The 20,575-nt window shown below is 39.4% G+C and overlaps 1 protein-coding gene across 2 annotated transcripts; it reads right to left on the bottom strand.

Moving 5' to 3' along the window:
• Nucleotides 1–416: 416 nt before the first annotated feature.
• Nucleotides 417–17,621, bottom strand: LOC136711668 (transmembrane protein 237A). Of its 2 annotated transcripts, XM_066688054.1 has the most exons (14): nucleotides 17,488–17,621; nucleotides 16,839–16,889; nucleotides 13,499–13,530; nucleotides 12,620–12,633; nucleotides 12,106–12,174; nucleotides 11,451–11,567; nucleotides 5,213–5,339; nucleotides 4,657–4,814; nucleotides 4,247–4,370; nucleotides 3,581–3,772; nucleotides 3,133–3,206; nucleotides 1,165–1,252; nucleotides 891–1,012; nucleotides 417–699 (listed from the first exon to the last, which is right to left on the bottom strand). In XM_066688054.1, the coding sequence occupies exons 1-14, from the start codon at nucleotides 17,506–17,508 to the stop codon at nucleotides 632–634; spliced, it is 1,257 nt and encodes a 418-aa protein (XP_066544151.1). In that variant the 5' UTR covers nucleotides 17,509–17,621; the 3' UTR covers nucleotides 417–631. The 2 variants fall into 2 exon arrangements, with proteins under 2 accessions (XP_066544151.1, XP_066544152.1); XM_066688055.1 differs by lacking the exons at nucleotides 16,839–16,889; nucleotides 17,488–17,621 and adding an exon at nucleotides 15,122–15,225.
• Nucleotides 17,622–20,575: the final 2,954 nt, after the last annotated feature.

The raw sequence follows: 20,575 nt of genomic DNA, 5'->3' as shown, positions 1-20,575 counted from the left end.
TAAGACACCTGGGCGCCAGAAATCTTGCTGATTGATAGGGGATCAAATACTTATTTCCCTCATTAACAAGCAAATCAATTTATAACTTTTTTGAAATGTGTTTTTCTTGATTTTTTTGTTGTTATTCTGTCTCTCACTGTTAAAATACACCTACCATTAAAATTATAGACTGATCATTTCTTTGTCAGTGGGCAAACGTACAAAATCAGCAGGGGATCAAATACTTTTTTCCCTCACTGTATATATATACAAAATAATAATAAATAGCAGCTGCAGCATTGCTATTTGCTGTATTGATCTTAAGTATCCTTTCAAGATAAGTCCCCCGAGTCAACCCGTGTTAAAAATGAAAAAGCAAAGAGCCTCAATCTTTCACTGTGAAACTGAGAGGAGAAAAAAAAACTCCAACCACGATCTTTCACACAGGTCCCACTGTATTTTTAAAAATAGATACATTGTGCAAGACAGTTCAAGTTAAAAATGGATATCTATATATAAATATATACACATATATACTTAATAAAACACAATAAAAAAATAGATTTCTTAGAAACATTGAATGAGAGTATGTCATTTGATTTTTGTAATACAACAAATGTAGATTACATATAAAAAATAAAAAATAATCAGTTCAGGCTTGAATTTCATGTCTTTCCTCTTGCTTTGGGTATTCTTCAACATCCAAACCAAACATATCCTCTGTGGAGGAGACAGAAAAAGGAATGAAAAAGGACAGGCAGAAAAACACCAAACAACATGCTGAGGGACAGATTTGCATCAGTGTACAAGACACACAATGAGCGACTCCTACAACCTACAGTTCTTATTGATTTAACGTCAATCCATACTCTTGACATCCTCCTGTACATTATAAGGGAGGTCTCACTAACCTTCTGTGTAATCCACCTCTGGTCGGGTGGAGAGGAACACCCAGGCCAGTCCAACCAGGAGAGCCACCACCAGATTGACCGCAATCCACGACTGAAGGATGTTGTGCTCAGAGCCAGGAGGCCTGCGCCCGAAAAACCCAACACAGCTATTAAAACAGCCTCTCTTCATGTCATGGGGGACATAAATATACATTTCATGGGGAAATAGATTATGAAAAAGTATAAAAGCAATTCACTTGTATCACGTAAGATAAAACCAAGTGTCAATCTTTACCATAAGGTTTCGTTGTCAGGTGTATAAAGGTTTATCCGGTCGCTGGTCATCTGTTGGGTCAAAGACATGAGCAGAGCTGCAAAATACACTGGGGGGAAGAGAGGAGCAGCAGCCGTAAGCCAACAAGTTTCTGTTCATGATGATATTAATTTGTTAAGTAAATTCCAGCTACACAGAAGCCCTAAATTTATGTCCTTGTGTAATCTGTAAAATAATGGCTTCTCTCTGATGACGAACCAAGTAGAACAAACTACATTAATTTAAATAAAGTACAGTACAAGCTTAACAAAATTGGGACATCAATTGTTATGTAATCCTTGATGAGACTGCACAGAATGCAATAGTAATAGTAATAGTAATCTAGGGTTTGCTCTGTGCTGCATTGCCTGGTCTTTCTCCTTCCATCCATTTTCAATCAACCTAAGCAGCACGTCTTTGGGATGAGGAAGGAAACTCACACGGCCTCAGGGAGGACAAAAACTCCACATAGGCAACAGTGCTCATCACTGCACCACTGTGCCACCCTGCCAGGTTCAAGTCTGCTTTAAATGCACAATACAGTACGAGCAAAACATTCTCAAGCTCAAAAAACAGACTGACTGGTGGGTTTTACCGCTACCTACTGAACTGATGGGGATGAACGTGTAGTATGACATTAAATATGAAAGCTCCTGTAATCCCCACTGAGGGATCATGAGAGAAGTATTAAAGCATTTAAACTAATTTTAACACTCTTGACAATGACCTCGAGTTGTGTAGCAATTACAGCCAGAATAAGAGTGTGATTAGTAATGCTGAAGGCTAGACAATCTTCAGATACAAATGGACATTTTGACCAGATCAAAGCTCCTGCAACCCAACGCATAACTGACCAGCATAAATGTGCCACAGCTTTCCATAGTGGGTTCAAGTAAATCAATGAACTTTATTAAGGAACCCAGAGGACTATAGTAATTTCCCTGTGTTCTCATTAGTGCACAAAGATATGCAATCCTGTTTTCGTAGGATGATCGCTGCTTCCAAAAGTACACACACCATAAGATGCTATGTATACAGTGCCTTACAAAAGTATTCACACCCACTCACAGTTTTCACATTTTGTTAAAAAACAAACAGAAACAAGTGTACAGAAATGTAATATGAAATAACAATGGAAAAGTCATGATTGCATTAGTATTCAAACCCTTTGGAGTGGCAACCTAAATTAATTCAGGTTAACAAAATGACCTTAACAAGCCATACAATTAGTTGAATGGCCTCTATCTGTGTGCAAGAATAGTGGTTCTCATGATTTCAGAATAAAACGCCCGTCTCTATGAGGTTTATTTAAAACTGCACCAAGCCAGTGTGCAAAGTTGCTAGACTTACTCAAAACATTGGCATCTGTATTTGCCGACAAAAATTGAGTTCACGTATGCAATCAACATATTCCCATTTTTTTCTCTTTAGTGTTTGCTGACATTTACTGTAACTTATCTTATCCCTACAAGTCTTCAGTTTGAGCATTCATGTTTTGAATGAAATATTAGGTAAAAAAAAAAAAAAAAAAAAGCATCCTTTAGTAATTTCAAAAGAATGGGACACCATAGTGCTCTAAGGGATATTCAAGCCCTTTGAAATGTGTTTATACCCATCCCTGATCTGTGCCTTTCAATAACATTGTGCTGCTCCTTGGTGCTCATGGTTGAGTTTTTGCTTTCAAATTCTACCCAACAGAGGGAACCTACAGGAATTGCTGAATTGATTTCAGTTTTTATTTTTAATTAATTTGCAACACATTTTTAGAATACTTGTTCACTAGAACGTTGTGGGGTAGGAATTGCAGATGTTGTTTTTATTTTTTAATATATACTTGAATGCATTTTAAGACAACTTGTAGAGTTTAAAATAAGCAGAACTTTTGATTTTCTGTCATCCTCATCGCAAAAGAAAAACAGAATGATGAGCAGGTAAGAGCTTGTTACTCACAGAACGAAGCCAGAGCAACTGGGTCAAGGGTGAGGAACCCTCGCAGTGCCATTGACGCCTTGGCCAGGTTGACCCTATGAACACAAGGATGTCAGTAACACAAATACTAAGGAACGTATAGAGTAACTGACATTTGTGTTATTTACGAAGGTTCAGTTCCCCCATTTTATCAATTCCAGTGATACCAGTGAAGGGAGTTTGTGACTAAAATGCAACAACACGCTGACTAAATTAACACTGCCAGTGACCTAGGCCTAAAGCAAGGAACGTAAACCAGAAGAAATAACCTAGTTACCAATGGGAACTGCTTTTAAGTCAAGGGGAGTGCAAATGTTGAACACGGTGTACAGAGAGGATTAGAAACCGCAGTGTGTTTCACACGTCTCACTCCAGGGATGAGAGTTTCGAGTTCAGTGGCAGCACTGAAATGCCTCTGTTGGCAAATTACCGGTCAAATGCGGACACCGTGCTGATGGCCAGCAGCAGGTAGAGCAGGGACTGCGCAGGGTAGGCCAGGGTCTTGTACTGCTGCAGGAGGTTGGGGAGGGTGGTGAGCTGGTTCCCTGCCAGCACGTACACCACGATAATGTTCCACACCGCATAACCCGCCAGAAAGCCATGACAAAACAGGCCGATGACCCTGGTGGCAAAAACAAAACAATACATGTATCCATCCATTATCAAAAGTGACTTACCCACAAAACATAACATTTTGTGTATCTACTGGAGCGCGTAACTCAAGGGCTCAACAGCAGTGTTTGTAGTATTTGCATTTAGGAACCACTTCTCTACATACAAATGACTAACATGGTAGTCTTGGAGCTGTTCAGGTTCTCCTGTTATATGGGGTTGGTTTACAAGATAAACACACTAGTTTACTAGGAGAAATCCAAATAAGAGAAACAGTGTGAAACATTTTTGTGCCTGGTAAGACTAAATCAACTTGAGCATAAGAAAGTATAACTAGGGGTTTAAGAGAGTCCCTAAGAGTGAATGACAGGACTGGGTGCAGGTCCAGAGGTTGCTATATCTGCAAGGTCATTTTTCATGGCTTTGCCAAGAAAGCAGAGTGAAACACCAGAACCCAAAGACAGGTGATTATTTTTTCACTCACCTGAATCCCCGGTGCACCTTCATGGCCACATCTCTGGTTGTCCACAGGGGCTTCACCTCCATGTAGTCGTCCACCTCCTCTGTATGTCTGTTGAAGTCTGACCGGTCTGCGGCCTGGAATTTTCCTGCAACAACCAGGCAACACAGCACAATGCACACCAGCCTTTTGTATGACTAACCATTGGTCTTATGACCTTCAATAAGAATTACAATCCCTTGCCCCATGATGTCAAAGGTGCAAAGCTGTACTGAAACTGTACAATAGTTTAAATAGGGCTCTTTGGACATCACTTATTGAGCAAAAGTAGAACAAACAGAACAACCAAACATCTAAGCAAATGTTCTACTAAAAGCAAATAATTCTCAAACTGTAAAAACGTTTTTGGTGGAGAGCGAAAGATAAAAACTCACGATTTTTTTCCACAAACAATTTGCCGACGGGCTGGCTGTTGCCCAGAGGAGCTGAGAACAGGGAATGCTGAGGAATAGGTGGCTGGACGTCAGTGATTATGTCATCTTCCTCTACACCCAGCTCGTTGGCATACTGCAGCTCAGTCCCCTTTGTTTTCCTGCAGAGAGAGACATTTTGATCAGGGTTTCGAGACGTCTGCAAAAACTGGAACTGTAATAGACGAAAACGGCTGATAAATGATTTCAAAAATACAAAAAAAACATACAGGCCAGCATGTGTCTGTGGGGCAACTGACCAGCATGTGCACTTGAACCATGTACAGGGAGTAATGCCCATCTCTAGAGCCTACAGAATGGATGGGTGCTTACAAGATGACACTTCCACTCCACATTGTAATCGTTTTTAATAAGGCAGTGCTTTGTGCACGGTAACTAAGGGACTGGCCATCCTCTTCTTAATAAGGCAAGGCTTTATACAGCACACAGTAACCATGGGGCCCCGCCACTGTTTGCTCCAGCCATCATAGGCTCTGTACTGCCTGCACTGCACACTCACTTTGTTCTCTTTCTGGGCTTGCGAGTCAGTTCCTCCCCGTTGATGGCCTCCACTCCATCCCCATTGTCCAGGTCCTGCTGAGCGGAGGGATCAGAGGAGGTGTGGTGCATGAAGGAGGATTCTGCATCTAACATGGCAAGACAGACAAAAAACATCAGAGATCATATCCTTACAAACATGTGCCAGGGTTTTGTCACATAGTCATTTTCTGCAGTGGGATTGGAATGTGGCCACAGCGTGTCAATTCTGCAAAAAAGGATATAGTAATGCTCCCTGACAGGCAGGCGTGCAAAGAGGGTAACTAGGTCAGGCCCTGAACAGCCAAATCATCACTACTCAGTAATTTACATACTACTGTAGCACCACTACTACAGTATAAGGTTATTTCTCTAGTGGATTTCCACCAGCACTATCACTCTGCCGCACCTGTGACAATAATCAGCTGTAAGCATTTGCATGAATCGTTTAGGTCAGAAAGCAAGGAGGGACACGCAGATCATCTCAAAGATGGTACTAATAACTCCAGTCCAAAGGACTATTAAGACACAGTCAGGGGGCAGAATAAGAATTTGTTCACAAAGGGATTTTAAAAGCCTGATTTATATATCTGAATCACTACATTAATATTTCTAAAAGTGCCCAAAGCAGGTACATGATACATTTTATATAAACCACTTGTAAGGGGATTATTAAGTGACCTAAATTAAGTTTTAGAAATTACTTGGCTACCATCTTATTTTTTCCCCATTTTGAAAAGAATGCTTAGAGTGATGAGTACTTTGTCAAAAAGAGAGAAGGCAGACAGTTTAGGGCACACGGCCATTGCTGTACTAATGAATGAATATGCATACATTGCTAATAAAACAAACATGTAATTGTTGAAAATTGACACATGTAATTCCTGTAACATTTTACATTCAATATTAGACCTCATTCACAAAACCTTTTCACAATGCACATCAACATTGAAGTGTATAGTCTCAATAACAAATAATATATAGCAACAGAAAAAGTGCACTCCATCGCATATGTTCATATGTACAGATAATAACAGCCTCATATGCATAGCAAACATATGCGATTCCACTATTGTGAAAATTCACCTTTTTTTTCCCAACAGGGTGGAGGGGGAGTGTGAATTAGCAGAGACTGTATTTCCTGCAAGCTTCTAGCAATGATGGATTACACCGTTAATTACTGAACCATGATTTATTCATTTCCTACAGGTGTAATTGCTCGCTTTTCCTGTAATAAAAGCGTTTTTCATTACAGGTATGTTTGAGTATATTAAAGGCATTCAAGACAGAAAACAGGAGACACTTCTTCACACACAGAGTTGTCACAATCTGGAATAATCTCCCAAACTATGTAGTTGAAGCAAAACATTTGGGAACATTCAAAAATAGACTGGATCATTTGGTTATTAATGAAAACCAAACAAGCACGATGGGTCGAATGGCCTCCTCTCATTTGTACACTTTTTTTATGTTTCTTATATGCATCCATTTCATAGTTAAAGTTGAAGTGAAATCCTTGGAAAATAGAAATTCAAATACAGGGAAATTTTAGTATAGTATTTTTAAACAGCACTGTTAGAAGCAATCCACTTAATGAGGGATCACAGGCAGTGCTTAACATAAACACAAACTATTTAAAGCGTCCCAGTTTCACAGGATCCAATTATTGCCGTTTGGGCAATAGTGAGAAAAACAGAGCTGTCTGGTCGTGAGAAGTCTCCAGGTATGAACTTGGAGACTCTCTCAAAGGAAGGACACAGTAAGACCTGGATTAAGTCAGAACAGCACACCAATAAATAATCAATCAATCAGACACTGCCAAGCTACTTGACATGGGTGTTTGTGCCTCCTCCATTTTGTGCTTGTGTTGTTAACGCAGCAGAGTTATCTAATACTCAAACCTTGCTACTTAGTTTAAAAATGGGAAATCCCTACAGGTCACTTCTTAAATTAATTTATTGTAACTGCAGTAATTTGTTCACAGTGAAGGTGGAGTTAGAGAGAGTGAAAAGGGAAAATCCCTAGTTGTCCTCTCTGAAAGTCCCCTATTTTCTCATAGGGAAGGTGTGCATTTGAAACCATGTAAAGCCATTTCTCAACCTCAAATCATTCTCCTAAAATACATGTAAGGCCATGTTTCTCGCTCTGACATTTCACACCCCATAAACAAACTGGCAGGAAATTGCTCATCCATTCACATCTGTTACATAAGCTATTCAGAGGTCAATCCTTTCTAGCAGTCATGACGATCTTACTTTCATATCAGCAGCCAAGGTCTTCTTCAGTCCTTTTAAATGACCTCTTACAAAAAAAAAACCACACAATTATTAAAATAAACACTGTGGGACTCAATATTTCAATCCTTGCTTTGGAAATGGCTCTGTCTTTTATTGTGAGATACAGTTACATCATGATCTCAATCTTTCCCAGAGGAATTAACCCTCCCGAGCCGTTCCTTGAAAGGCAGGTACAGAGGGCACAAACAAACCCTGAATGCCGGCAGCACAGCTCTCGAAATCCAGGGGCTTAAGGGATGGAGAGTCTTCTGTTTTTTTGTTTCTTGTTAGTAATGTCATGATATTGATTGCAGTTGAGGGCTTGAAAGATGTTGCTGTGGAGTAACGTTTAGGGCTCTGGCCTCATTCCCAGAGGATTGTGGGTCCAATCCTGGGTGAGACCCTGCTGTAGTCCAACTGCAAAAATAAGTAGCCTTGTAAGTTGTAAAATATTAGGCAATATTAACTGTACTGAGGTCCTCCAGGGGTTCACTTCGTAGAAAAGGTGGGCCATTTATACATAAACAAGCTCAATGGAAATAATGAACTTGACAGACCTTCTTTTGCCTCAGCCTGTCACTTCATATTTATGCCCCCAGCATCCTCTCTTGACAGCCACTTTCCCTTGGTTTAGTCACAGCTGACAAGCCCTGTCAGAGAGGCCGCTCCAACCCTTTATTTATTTAAATCTGAACTGACAGAGCACTCTCCCTTCAATCTGTTGCCTTCTTGTTAATCAACGAACGGTATCATCTTTGCTAAATGCTAAATTCTTCTGATTGTACCCATTTCATTTGCGGTTTATAATCTTGCTTTTAAATATTAAACATCTTTGACTTTTAAAAAGCCACCCGAGATTCTCAGAAGAAGCTCCCAGAGGGTGGAACAATCACAAATGCACGTCAAACAGCTTTCCAGTACTGCTGGCAAATCCCCAAATCAATCTCTATATCAGGAAAAGACCCACTAAGAGTAGTCATCCATAATCAGGTGAGTGCATCGGAACAATGGTGTTGAGAGCACAGTTTGGTGTTCACACAAGGACGGTGTGATTTGTTAACATTGTTCTGTTGTTGGCAAACATTACTTTGGAAGATGAAAGTGTTCCGTCGTATTTGTCGGTCTAAACATACACATTTCTGTTTCAAAGTCAGCTCGCATCACAGTCGTATACGTATAGTGGTATAGAGGTGGTATTAAGGCATAAAAAGGCTTGAAGAGTCCCAGAAGTAAAAACATAAAGTATAATGTAAAAAGGATATTTTCCGAGAGGAAATCATTTCAATAAAAAAAAAGAAAAGAAAAAACACCAAAGTGAATTAATGTTCCTTACGCCCACATACACTCAACTGGTGCCCGGCCTGCTTTCAATCATTTCTTATTATAGTCCTTCCTTAGTCATGTTTTAAAAGGCCAAGAATCACTTATTACACCTATAAATCAAACCACACAAGCCTGAGGAGACTCAAATTAATCTGTTCAGGCATCAGCAGAACAGGGTCAAATAAAAAAGGAAGAATGTAAAACAAGTACGAATCGTGCGATGGAGAGAGTGTGGCCTTTAGCAAGGGGAAATGCAATCAGCACAGACAATGGCCAAAAGGGCTTATATGTACACGTCAAGATTGTGACATTGAGGAAACAAACTTTTCCTGACTAGAGGGGGGAAAGGCAAGTCTCTGGGGTCGTCCTTTAAGAGATTTTTCACATTCACCGAGCTCACTGTGCCAGAGGGGAAGAATCTGAATTTAAAAGCCGTGTGACTCCCAAAGCAGCAGTAACTTCACAAAAAACGGCTTTTGCAGGTACATTTAAAAACAAATAAGCATACTGCACACTGTCATTCATTCATTTCTGCATTTCATAAATAACTCTCTCCATCTTTATCGCCGATATGATTATGTGTTTTAAGGTGTTTCTTGCAAAATGCAAAATCCTAATTCAGATGAGGAGCTGAAAGTTTAGTCTCGAAGTTTCAAATGCACAGAGTTTCGAACTGCCTCATGGGAACCAATGGCAAATTTTTACAGCGCAAAGTGATATGTTCACCATACCATACGGTAAGTCTCCGCCAGCTGTAGAATAACATGAAACGCAGCTCGACGCAGCGTGACTCACAATGCGCTTCAGTGAGACCAGCTGTTCCAGTTCTTTATAGACCTTCACAGTGTGTGGTGCTGGCATTTGATCACTATGTGATCCATAATAATTTTTGTTGCTTTGATTCTCCTTGCTGTGTCTATCCCTTCTGTAATAACTATGGTAAAGAAAAGGTACCAAGAATCCCACTTTGGATCTGGAAAAAGGAAGGCAGATGTTTCCTACAGTTCGCAAAGATTATTTATGATGGTTACCATTTTTTAAAAGGTGTTTTATGACATTGTTTGACTAATTTCTCAGCTTGGCCCCATCTTCATCCACAGATTTGTATCCTGTACCATGTAACAGAATTGTGTTGGGGGGGTGATTACTCACCCTGTTGTGACTCAGTAAATCAGTTTCAGATGGTGTTATTGTGAAAATGCACCCATTCAAATAAAAGTCATTTAAAATCCATTGATGTCTGATGGAAATGTACTTTAAGAAATAGTCTTATGAATCACCTTTTTGGTTTTGTAAAATGGATGTCATATCATTTGCTGATTGTGGAGCCCTTGTTGCTGCCTAGTTTGGTGTAAATTACTTAATTTTTATAATCAAGTGAGATAAAACATCTGTGAGCCACTGTGGCGTTGATTGATAGCCGTAATCCACACTGCAGTGAGCTTCTGACACAGCGACTGTCACCGGTGAGAAAAATGAAGTCCAATTACTAGGCTGATCAACACAGGCAATTAAAGGGCCTCACCATGTACAAATCAGTTCAAGCAAGTGGAATTTATTCCTGAATTGCTGATCCATCTCAGTGCAGTTTTATTACTCTCTACCCTCCTTTGCAAACAGTTCTGCATGTGTAGAAAAAGGTGTAAAACCTAATTATGGGATCCCAGTTCCTGTTGTCAAACGTATTCAAGTATATCACACACCAAGAAGATTAAAAGATTTAATTCTCTTTGACTTTTAAACACAGTATGCAGGGCTTTTGATTCAAAGCATTTCAAAGAGTGAAAGGTACTGACGAAGACAACCCCAAGGACTGCTTCGAGCTCAGCCACAGAATGAAGACGTGAGTGGAAAAGAACTACAAGTGCATTCGGAATTGAAAACAGAGACTAAAGGGCTGTGTGGAACCCGATTCCCTGGCATCTGTCAATAAATGGTATGATGAGATAATAGCGAAATGAACCATGAACTCTCATATTTGCCATGTTCTTAAGTGCCTTATTGTGGTGCTCAGGTGGGCAGAGTCTCACCCTTTGGCTGAAGGAAATCTACAGTTTCGAAGAACATATTGAGCTAAGTGTTTCTAATCACAAATATAATTAGTCCCCAGAGGATAAATGTGATATGCCTACATCACAGATGATTTTAACAGACTGGTTATCGCAAAACAAGCCCCTATCAATTAATTGCATAAGTTATATCAGACTTACGTACTTGATTTTTCTATTCTATTCCGTTTTCTATTTTTAAACAAACTTCTGGGCTCAGGAAGAAAGCGTTCAAGGGGGTTCCTGTTTTTAATTTGATTGGACAAATATTTTGATAATTGTTTGGTTCCCCAGCTCTCAGAAAGGAAGAGATATGGATATTTAGTGACTGACAGAGGGATAGGAAAAACAGGAAAGGGTGTCAGGCCAGATTGCGCCAACATTTCAGAAGCACAAAAGTGTTTTGTTTTTATTTTTGGGAGGAAGGAAAAAGGCAAAAAAAACTGCACGGAGTAGAGGATTTGTAATATTTGATTGGAATTTGGTTGGTCGCACCCAGTCTAAATAAAAAATAGATCAATTGGGTCTGATCATCAGAGGATATACATACGGCGAACAGACAGGGCTTCCTCACCTGGCGTCTGCAACTTCTTCTTCTTCCTCTTCCTCTGCGGGGGCACGTCCTGGGGTTCGGGGGTCAGCGGCTCTCTGCTCTCCGACTGTCTGCGGCTGCCCGGCATCATGCCAGTTTCTAGGGAGAGATTGGGACAGTCAGTGCCCTGTTAGCGACCCACCCCACCGCCATCCACTGCCTCCACACTGCCCTTTGATCTGCAGCTGTGAAGGAAGGCTCACAACTGTTACAAAGTTGAAAATACTAGCTCAATATGTCAAATAGTCTGTGTGCCTGTCTATAGTGTGTTTTATCTTATGTTCATATCAGAAAGGCCAACGTATCATGCCTTTTCATTCAGCTTAAAATTCCCTTTTTCTTTCATTTCTAAAGGTCAATGACAAAGAATGGGTATTTCAATTTAAATACAAAATGTTGTGGATTTAGTGCTTTTGGCTTTTTATCCTTTCACAAGCTCTCCAGCTTTTAAAATACTGTTTCTGGGGAGTCAGTAATGTTTTTTCTAAAGCAGAATATAGGATGTGAATGTATATGCATCATCCATACCTGGAACTAAAAGCCCCCAAGTTTATTTGTACAATATGCTTTCTAAAGCTCGAGGGAAGGCACGAAGCAGCCTAAGAACTACCAAAAAATAACTTGTTTGTATTTGTACCATCTGAGTCTCCTACTCCATTCGTTGGTTTGCTCCTCTTCTTTTTGGGTTTGCTTAGAGGCAACTCATCTGCAAAACAAACAAAGCAAGATGAATTTTAAAATGTATACATATTAAATATGAACACTTTACATTTTGAATGCAAGTCAGAAAGCTTGAAAACTATTATGTTAGGCACTTTCTTTGTTGAAAGAATTATCTAGGAAGAAAAAGAGAGGAAGAAAATAGGCTAAAGCACATTTTATACTTGTTCCAACAAAGTAGAGGTTTTGGGCACCAGACAGGAAATGAGCTACATTAAATTGCAGAATGTTAAGCTTGTCTGAAGCCAATTAATAAAGCAGGCCACATTCAGGCTGCTAATGTAGAGCTCTGATGCTCGTTCTTGTCTAAACTGGCATCAAAGCTGCCCTTTTGTATACAGCAAACGAATCAGAAATAAATCACAAAAATAAACCCAACGCTATGGGGATCTCATGCTTTCCTGGAATCTCGATAAAAGAATCGCACTTACCTCCTGTGTCTTGGCTTTATGGACCATCAGCAAGCATTCAAATAATTGGGGGGAAAAAAAAAAAGTCATTTTTTTAAACCACTGTAAAAGCAGGGCTGAGCTGTCAGTCACTGAGCGGTGCACAATTTTGGTTGTTAGTGTCTTGCTGTTACATCTTATTGCCTTTGCGGTTGCCTATGCTGAGTAATTAACTGCAAAACCTGCCCAGTGGCAACACTTGTGTTCAATTGTTTTTGCAATTTCTCTGGAAAGAAACTTCATATTAAATTGCACTGCCAAAAAGCAAAACAAAAAACATAGTCAATGCTCTGAATGGCTGAGTTTCCTTCATAACATTGTTTAGTGTTTGATAGAATTGATCACATTCAGGAACTTATAGTTTATATTGGCTGAATTACTGTACTTCATCATAGCATGTCAGTGTTTTGTAGGATTTTCTATCATTATTTATGTTATACATTATTTTTTGCCAGGCTACTGTAATTACAATAAATACATAATAATTTAAAAATCTTTATTGCCAAGCAATCCACCAGGGGAATGACTATGACTTATAATATACCATATTGCCTGGAAGGAAAATATTTTAGATTAACACCTACTACTCTGTCACGACAGCAGTGCTCACTCATTATTAGAACTGTGCAATACCTCCAAATTCAAACCTAGCACTCACATATAGTCTATATACCCATTACTCCTCTAGATAATAAGGGATGATAAGATGGTCCACAGTACTGTAAACTACAATTCCATAAAAGATCAAATTTGCATTTATAGATATGACAGCATGAAGTGATTGTATCTAAAAAAAATACTAGTAAGATGCTGGCATGGTCCTTTGAATTGAAACAAACAGAAGATACAGTTAAAAGTTACCTTGGCATTGGTGGTAGAGCTCGGGGGGCACGCTGAGGAATGGAGGAAAAGAAAGGAAAAGTGAGATCTGGAAACTGATAAAGCTATTTAATACTGCATGTCTCTAATTATTAACAATTAATTAAGCAACTTCCGCCCTGTTGGATCCAGTGTCTAGATGAACAGTATCAACATTCATGATTAAAGTATGTCTTATTCTATTGGGTAAAAAACAACACTGGTCTACCCAAAATGGACAAAATAAATATAGAGAAAATCAATTCCATCATTAGGAACACATTCAAAACCAAAACCCTGTATTGTAAAACTGCCTGTTCTTCATTTCCTGCCTCGGTTTGAAATTATTCCAGATTTATGTACCACAGAATGATATATGGTGTCTGTACAAAATGTGCATCAGCTCAACGAGTCCTTCTCCTCAATTGGCTTGAAAGGGTTTTATTCCAAATGGGCTGAGCAGTTGTGCTGAGTCCACACTGAGCTCAGCAGCACAGCACTCTAGTTACACTGCGTTCCACTTAATGAAATATCTGCTAATTGAATCATTTCATTCGACAAACCTACCACCACAAAAAAACATGACTTAGTGTAAGTCAGAAGAAAGACGAAACATGACTTTGCACATGATATTCAAGTACTTCTCAGATTGGCCAGGTGAAATTAATCTAGGCCTATTTGTTTCTGAAACTCATCCACCCAAGAGCTTGAGAACAGTAAAGCACATGACGCAGAAGCAATCTGGCTTGAAAAGCAAACTTTATGACAACACATGGCTATTGTGTGCAGAAGCAGACGCTTCTCTTACAACTCTTAGCCACACAATAAGCTGAAAGAGTTTTAAATGTCTGCACAATATTGACTAAAACAGAGCTGGGCCTTGTTTTCTCCCTGACACATCAGCAGAGGCAATGACATCTCTGTTGGGGAACTGTGGCGGATAAAGAAGTGACAGGGAGTGACAACACATTTCATGGAACTTGTCTACAGCTCTTTCAAGTCACTGTAGGTAAAGAGACGGATTGAGAAAAAGAGCAATTGCCAATTACAAACTAGCCTATAGTAGGAGAAATTCCAGAATACATTGAAAAGATTCCAATTGTGATTTGGATTTTCTAAGAGTTCAATTAGCGATAAACCCTCTAAAAGTTGACATTATTGTAAATGTACTAAACAAATACAGCTGATGAAAACCCTCTGGCTGACAACGTCAATCAACAAAACCCGAGACAAATCCTAGAAACCTAAAAGAGTGCACACACACACACACACATAAATGACTTAACTAAAATACAAAGGTTTGCTACATCATAACTTGACAGCTTGCCAAAGAAAAACAAGCAGCTTGATGAGGCTCAACTAAAACCATTGCCTTCAGCCTCAATTGAGATAAAGTTGTGGCCTTCCTAATGATGTTTGATAGGATGTGGAGAACATTTCAAGGGAGCAGTATTCACCCCTTCTAATTAATGTAACTGGCTAAGGTCCATTACCTCAGAAACCACAAACCACTGATACATTCTCAGCTAATATTTCAGCCCTGAGCTCCTGGCCGATATAACTTCACCCGTGGACAGTAAGGCCTGAGTATTAGGTAAATTATTGAAAGAAACAGCCTGGACTTACCCCCTGTTTTCTCCCCATTGTGTCAAGAGTCAGCCTATGCACAGAGAATGCCTATTACCACAAGCTGGGCCACCGCTGCTGCGCTGCACCCTGCTAATCCTGTTCTAAATCTGTACTCAAGTACATCTGCTGGAGAGGGGATTATCAAGACATACATCACAGGGGGTTAAGGCCGGCCGCATTTACATGCACAGAAAAAGGGCCACGGAAAGTACCGGGAGGAAACTGAGTGGCTGAAAGGAAGCGACGCTGTAAGGCCGAGCCTTATATAACTTCTTGGAGCATCTACAGCAGTGCACAGGAAGGGTCTAATTCACAAAGCTACGTGGGACTTAAGAAGGGATGGACGCACCAGACATAGGGGGGTAGTGGGCCGAGAAGCTTTAATAAAGCATGCATGACATTCGGCAGAGAAAACCCCAGATCAATTCAGCAAATACGCCATCGGAAACCCTGTTGATTTTTCTAATGATCCTAGAAACAGTCTAGTGTAAAAGTATCTCGGCAGGATTTTTAGGACTGATTTGCCTTTCATCTCTGAGGTTTCCATTCGATTTGGAAATTGATGGTCTCAGCCCTACACTCATATTGAAGTGAAATCCATCTCGTTATGCTGACCTTGGGGGAAAAAGAGCTCAATTAGAGTTAATTAGAACGAATCAAAGCCTGAATGAAAAGGAAAGTTTTGAGACAGCATGTTGTATATATTGGCATCTCTTACTTGGTACTCCCACCCTTAATTAAATAAATAATTTTAATGGAATCTCTTTTGAGAGATTCTGTAACAACAGCAGGGGAAAAAACTCTGAGACACGGACACATTTCTCTTAGTGCCTTCACACAAATGTATCAGTTTAGAGAGGCTGGCATTTTACTGCATAAATGAATGCATTATACAACACACACAACTGCACTGATTTTCAAGAAAAAAAATGTCATTGGGCTCTGAATAAACAGATAATACTTTTAATAGTTTGACAGCAGGAAATAGTAATCAGTTCAGAGGTGTTAAGCACCCAAGAGGTCTGAGGGAGGGGGCATGAGGGAAATGTTCCTCTCCTTTCTGTACCTTCATAACTTTGTATCTACAATTCACTGTCCTTCTTTAATGATGCCTTACTGTATTTAAAAAGGGGAGGCCCAATACTAAAAATACTATAATAACCAGAAGAGTAAGAGATTAGTTTCAAATCCATTAAGCCAGGGATGGTAGGAGTTACGGCAGCCTAGTCTCTCACTGCTCCTCCTCCCATATACACACACAAACACACACACAGACAGACACACAATTGAAGACAACATGGATACAAGCAACCCCCATATTATATTAAATTACAGGCTACTGTATTCCCTCATTAAAATCAATACAATGTTAAATACACTAAACAAAATACATTTGTTTAATTATATAAAGTACTTTACTATTAAAACTATGAGACTACACAGATAGATTACACTGAATACAAAGTGGAAACCTCTACAAAGGAGCCACTGACTGCTTTACCCAGTCTGTAAAATGTAAAGACATGTTGACATAAAAGGTGACAGCACAGTGCCAAAACACCGAGCATAAAAGGGAGTGGATGCAGACACAGTTCATAACTGTAGACAATGCACCTTGGAGAGAATACAGATGCTGTAAAGGTGCTGTTTTCTGTTGGTTTGTTTTTATGTGAGAATGAAAGTTATTGTAAAAGAAATCCTACAGGATACATACTGCCATTGGCTGGAGCGTGGCTGGCAGCTCCCTCCTGCGTGGGCTTTGGACCTGCAAAACAGGTTGAAAGGAAACTGCAGGATAAACTTACAGGCTGGTACAGTGTAATATAGTATTTCAATTACAATGACAAACTACAGTTTCAAAGGGAAATATTGTATCATAGATAGAGAAAAGCTTAGGATTAGCTTGTTAATAGCTTATCCACAATAACTTCAAAGAAAAGTAACAATACAATGCAACATACAATCCCATTATTACACAATCGCATTCTGCATTTATAAATGACATGTATTCAAATCAAAACTAATAAGTCCAAAATGTATGTTTGCTACACTGTTGTTTTATGCAGTAGAGATGATGATGATGATGATGATGATGATATTATTATTATTATCATTATTAACTATGGCCTCTCCAGGAGAAATGTATGGTCAGTAGGAAGTGAAGCTGTATTATTCAATAATACAATACTAAACCAATACAACAGTGAAGATGTGTAAGTGTGTACAGTGGCAACAGTCATTTGGGTGGGTGTGTGTGTTTACATTGCTTCAAGTTAATATACGTCTGGAAGTTTCTCATAGCTGCTGCAATAAATAAAACGTTAACGTGTAATTATCCAGACCCCGGTGTTTCCATGACTTACCCTCGACTTTTCTCTTTCCATCGTTTATTTTTGGCGATTTCCTATCTTTACACACTACAAACTTGCATTACAAAGTAGAGATTAACACACAGGCCGATCACTGGCCGGCCATGCTGTTGTTCGCTGTTGCTAGAGTTACAGGGTCACTGGCGCCACTTTCACATCCGGGTCAAATCACGGCCGCTACACTATATACTGTAATACAAGCGCATTTCTTATATATACTGTAATACATGCGCACTATATATACTATAATACAAGCGCAACAGAAAACACGCAACCTTTCTATATTTCACCCGTACTTATGCATATACGGGACCTAACACAGTACGACTGGCTGTGAAACCTTTGTGGACTCATTATGACGGCATTTATAGTTGACACATATTTTGTGTAAGGGGATTGTTATGCCTTGTTGAATAGATGTATTGATGTAATACCAACATAATCCACTAGGCGGAGATAGTAACCAAACTACAATTAATTGGTACATTTTCTCCCGATTTTGATATCTTGCTGAAATGGTTGCATGCATCAATGTGATCCCCGTTTATTTCATTTGCATTCACTTGGACATTAGGATAACTTGTCAGTGTAGTGTTTCTTCACACTTCAAATGAACATCGCTACTATACAAGCATGACTATACACTCACCTAAAGGATTATTAGGAACACCATACTAATACTGTGTTTGACCCCCTTTCGCCTTCAGAACTGCCTTAATTCTACGTGGCATTGATTCAACAAGGTGCTGAAAGCATTCTTTAGAAATGTTGGCCCATATTGATAGGATAGCATCTTGCAGTTGATGGAGATTTGTGGGATGCACATCCAGGGCACGAAGCTCCCGTTCCACCACATCCCAAAGATGCTCTATTGGGTTGAGATCTGGTGACTGTGGGGGCCAGTTTAGTACAGTGAACTCATTGTCATGTTCAAGAAACCAATTTGAAATGATTCGACCTTTGTGACATGGTGCATTATCCTGCTGGAAGTAGCCATCAGAGGATGGGTACATGGTGGTCATAAAGGGATGGACATGGTCAGAAACAATGCTCAGGTAGGCCGTGGCATTTAAACGATGCCCAATTGGCACTAAGGGGCCTAAAGTGTGCCAAGAAAACATCCCCCACACCATTACACCACCACCACCAGCCTGCACAGTGGTAACAAGGCATGATGGATCCATGTTCTCATTCTGTTTACGCCAAATTCTGACTCTACCATCTGAATGTCTCAACAGAAATCGAGACTCATCAGACCAGGCAACATTTTTCCAGTCTTCAACTGTCCAATTTTGGTGAGCTTGTGCAAATTGTAGCCTCTTTTTCCTATTTGTAGTGGAGATGAGTGGTACCTGGTGGGGTCTTCTGCAGTTGTAGCCCATCCGCCTCAAGGTTGTACGTGTTGTGGCTTCACAAATGCTTTGCTGCATACCTCGGTTGTAACTAGTGGTTATTTCAGTCAAAGTTGCTCTTCTATCAGCTTGAATCAGTCGGCCCATTCTCCTCTGACCTCTAGCATCAACAAGGCATTTTCGCCCACAGGACTGCCGCATACTGGATGTTTTTCCCTTTTCACACCATTCTTTGTAAACCCTAGAAATGGTTGTGCGTGAAAATCCCAGTAACTGAGCAGATTGTGAAATACTCAGACCGGCCCGTCTGGCACCAACAACCATGCCACGCTCAAAATTGCTTAAATCACCTTTCTTTCCCATTCAGACATTCAGTTTGGAGTTCAGGAGATTGTCTTGACCAGGACCACACCCCTAAATGCATTGAAGCAACTGCCATGTGATTGGTTGGTTAGATAATTGCATTAATGAGAAATTGAACAGGTGTTCCTAATAATCCTTTAGGTGAGTGTATATCAGTTGCTGCAAAAATAAAACCTATGTTGAATAGGGATTGTAACCTGTGTCATTCAACTTTCTTATTTTTTTCGTCAAAATGGTTAGTTAAATTCGCAAATTTTCCGTGGCTGACCCTTGTTATATTGTACCCTCTGCATGTTCAAACCAGAAAATTATTAGGTCTGACAAGGGTTGTAATACTTATGAGATGCAATGCAGCTTCTGTAATGCATAGTAAATAGATCTGTGTTCCACAATTTCCTAAGAAGCACACTTCAATTGTGGGAGAATTGAATGGAAAATTTTCTGGTCACAGATATTGCATAGAAAAAAATACATCCTCTACACAGACAGACAATTAATAACACCTTTTGGTAGCTAAAGTTTAAACTGATTTGTGAAACTTGTCTGTTATTATTTGGGTTTTTTAAATTGCAAAACATTTGTCTTTCACAAATCTGATAGAAGATAAAAGTATGAAAACATAATGTAAAACGCAATTCAATTAATTACAATTTCATTCTACAAACCTTTTGAATACCATATGTTAAAACCATATGCTGTAAACCTTAGTATGAAATAAACTCTAGGTTCCCCAAGGTTTGGAAAAACTTAAGTTTGTCAAAAGAAAAAAGAAAAAAGTTTAAGAAAAAAAGAAAAGAAAAGAAATACAATACAAATACCAAACAATAAACATGTTCATATGTTGGGTTTAACACAATAGACCTCATAATCATTTCTTGCTAGGTTAACTGATGCTTTCCAAAGCTGAGCACTATGCAAAACCTTTACTTAAAATCCCAGATTCCAGAGTTTAGAAAGGAATATGGAACGTCAGTAGTGTATATTTGTATTTATTTTTTGCTAAACATATAAAATAACAGGACACATAATTAAAATGTGTTAAATATATCAATCTATTTCAATTTAGTACACACTTGGGTGTTCTAGAATCCTCTTTCAAGCTTGTTATTAGGACCTGATGTGCTGGGATAGTCGATAACAGGCCGATTTTTGGATATTGTATACATTATATAGATGATATTCAAATGAAATATCGAGGCTTCTTTTGCTGTAAACTTAGTGTAGGAGTTATCAACATAAGAGACAAGACAACAAAGAGAGCTGAAAACATCTTTGGAGAACAAAAAATATGAGGGTGAGAAGTGAAAAACGAGTACAGAAAGAAGCTTCTGGAATTGTGTGGAGGAATCATTAGAGACAGTTTTAAG

Source organism: Amia ocellicauda, chromosome 16 (assembly GCF_036373705.1).
Source record: "Amia ocellicauda isolate fAmiCal2 chromosome 16, fAmiCal2.hap1, whole genome shotgun sequence".
NCBI lineage: Eukaryota > Metazoa > Chordata > Actinopteri > Amiiformes > Amiidae > Amia > Amia ocellicauda.
Note: the sequence above shows the minus strand (reverse complement) of the source record. Positions and strands in the feature narration are given on the sequence as shown.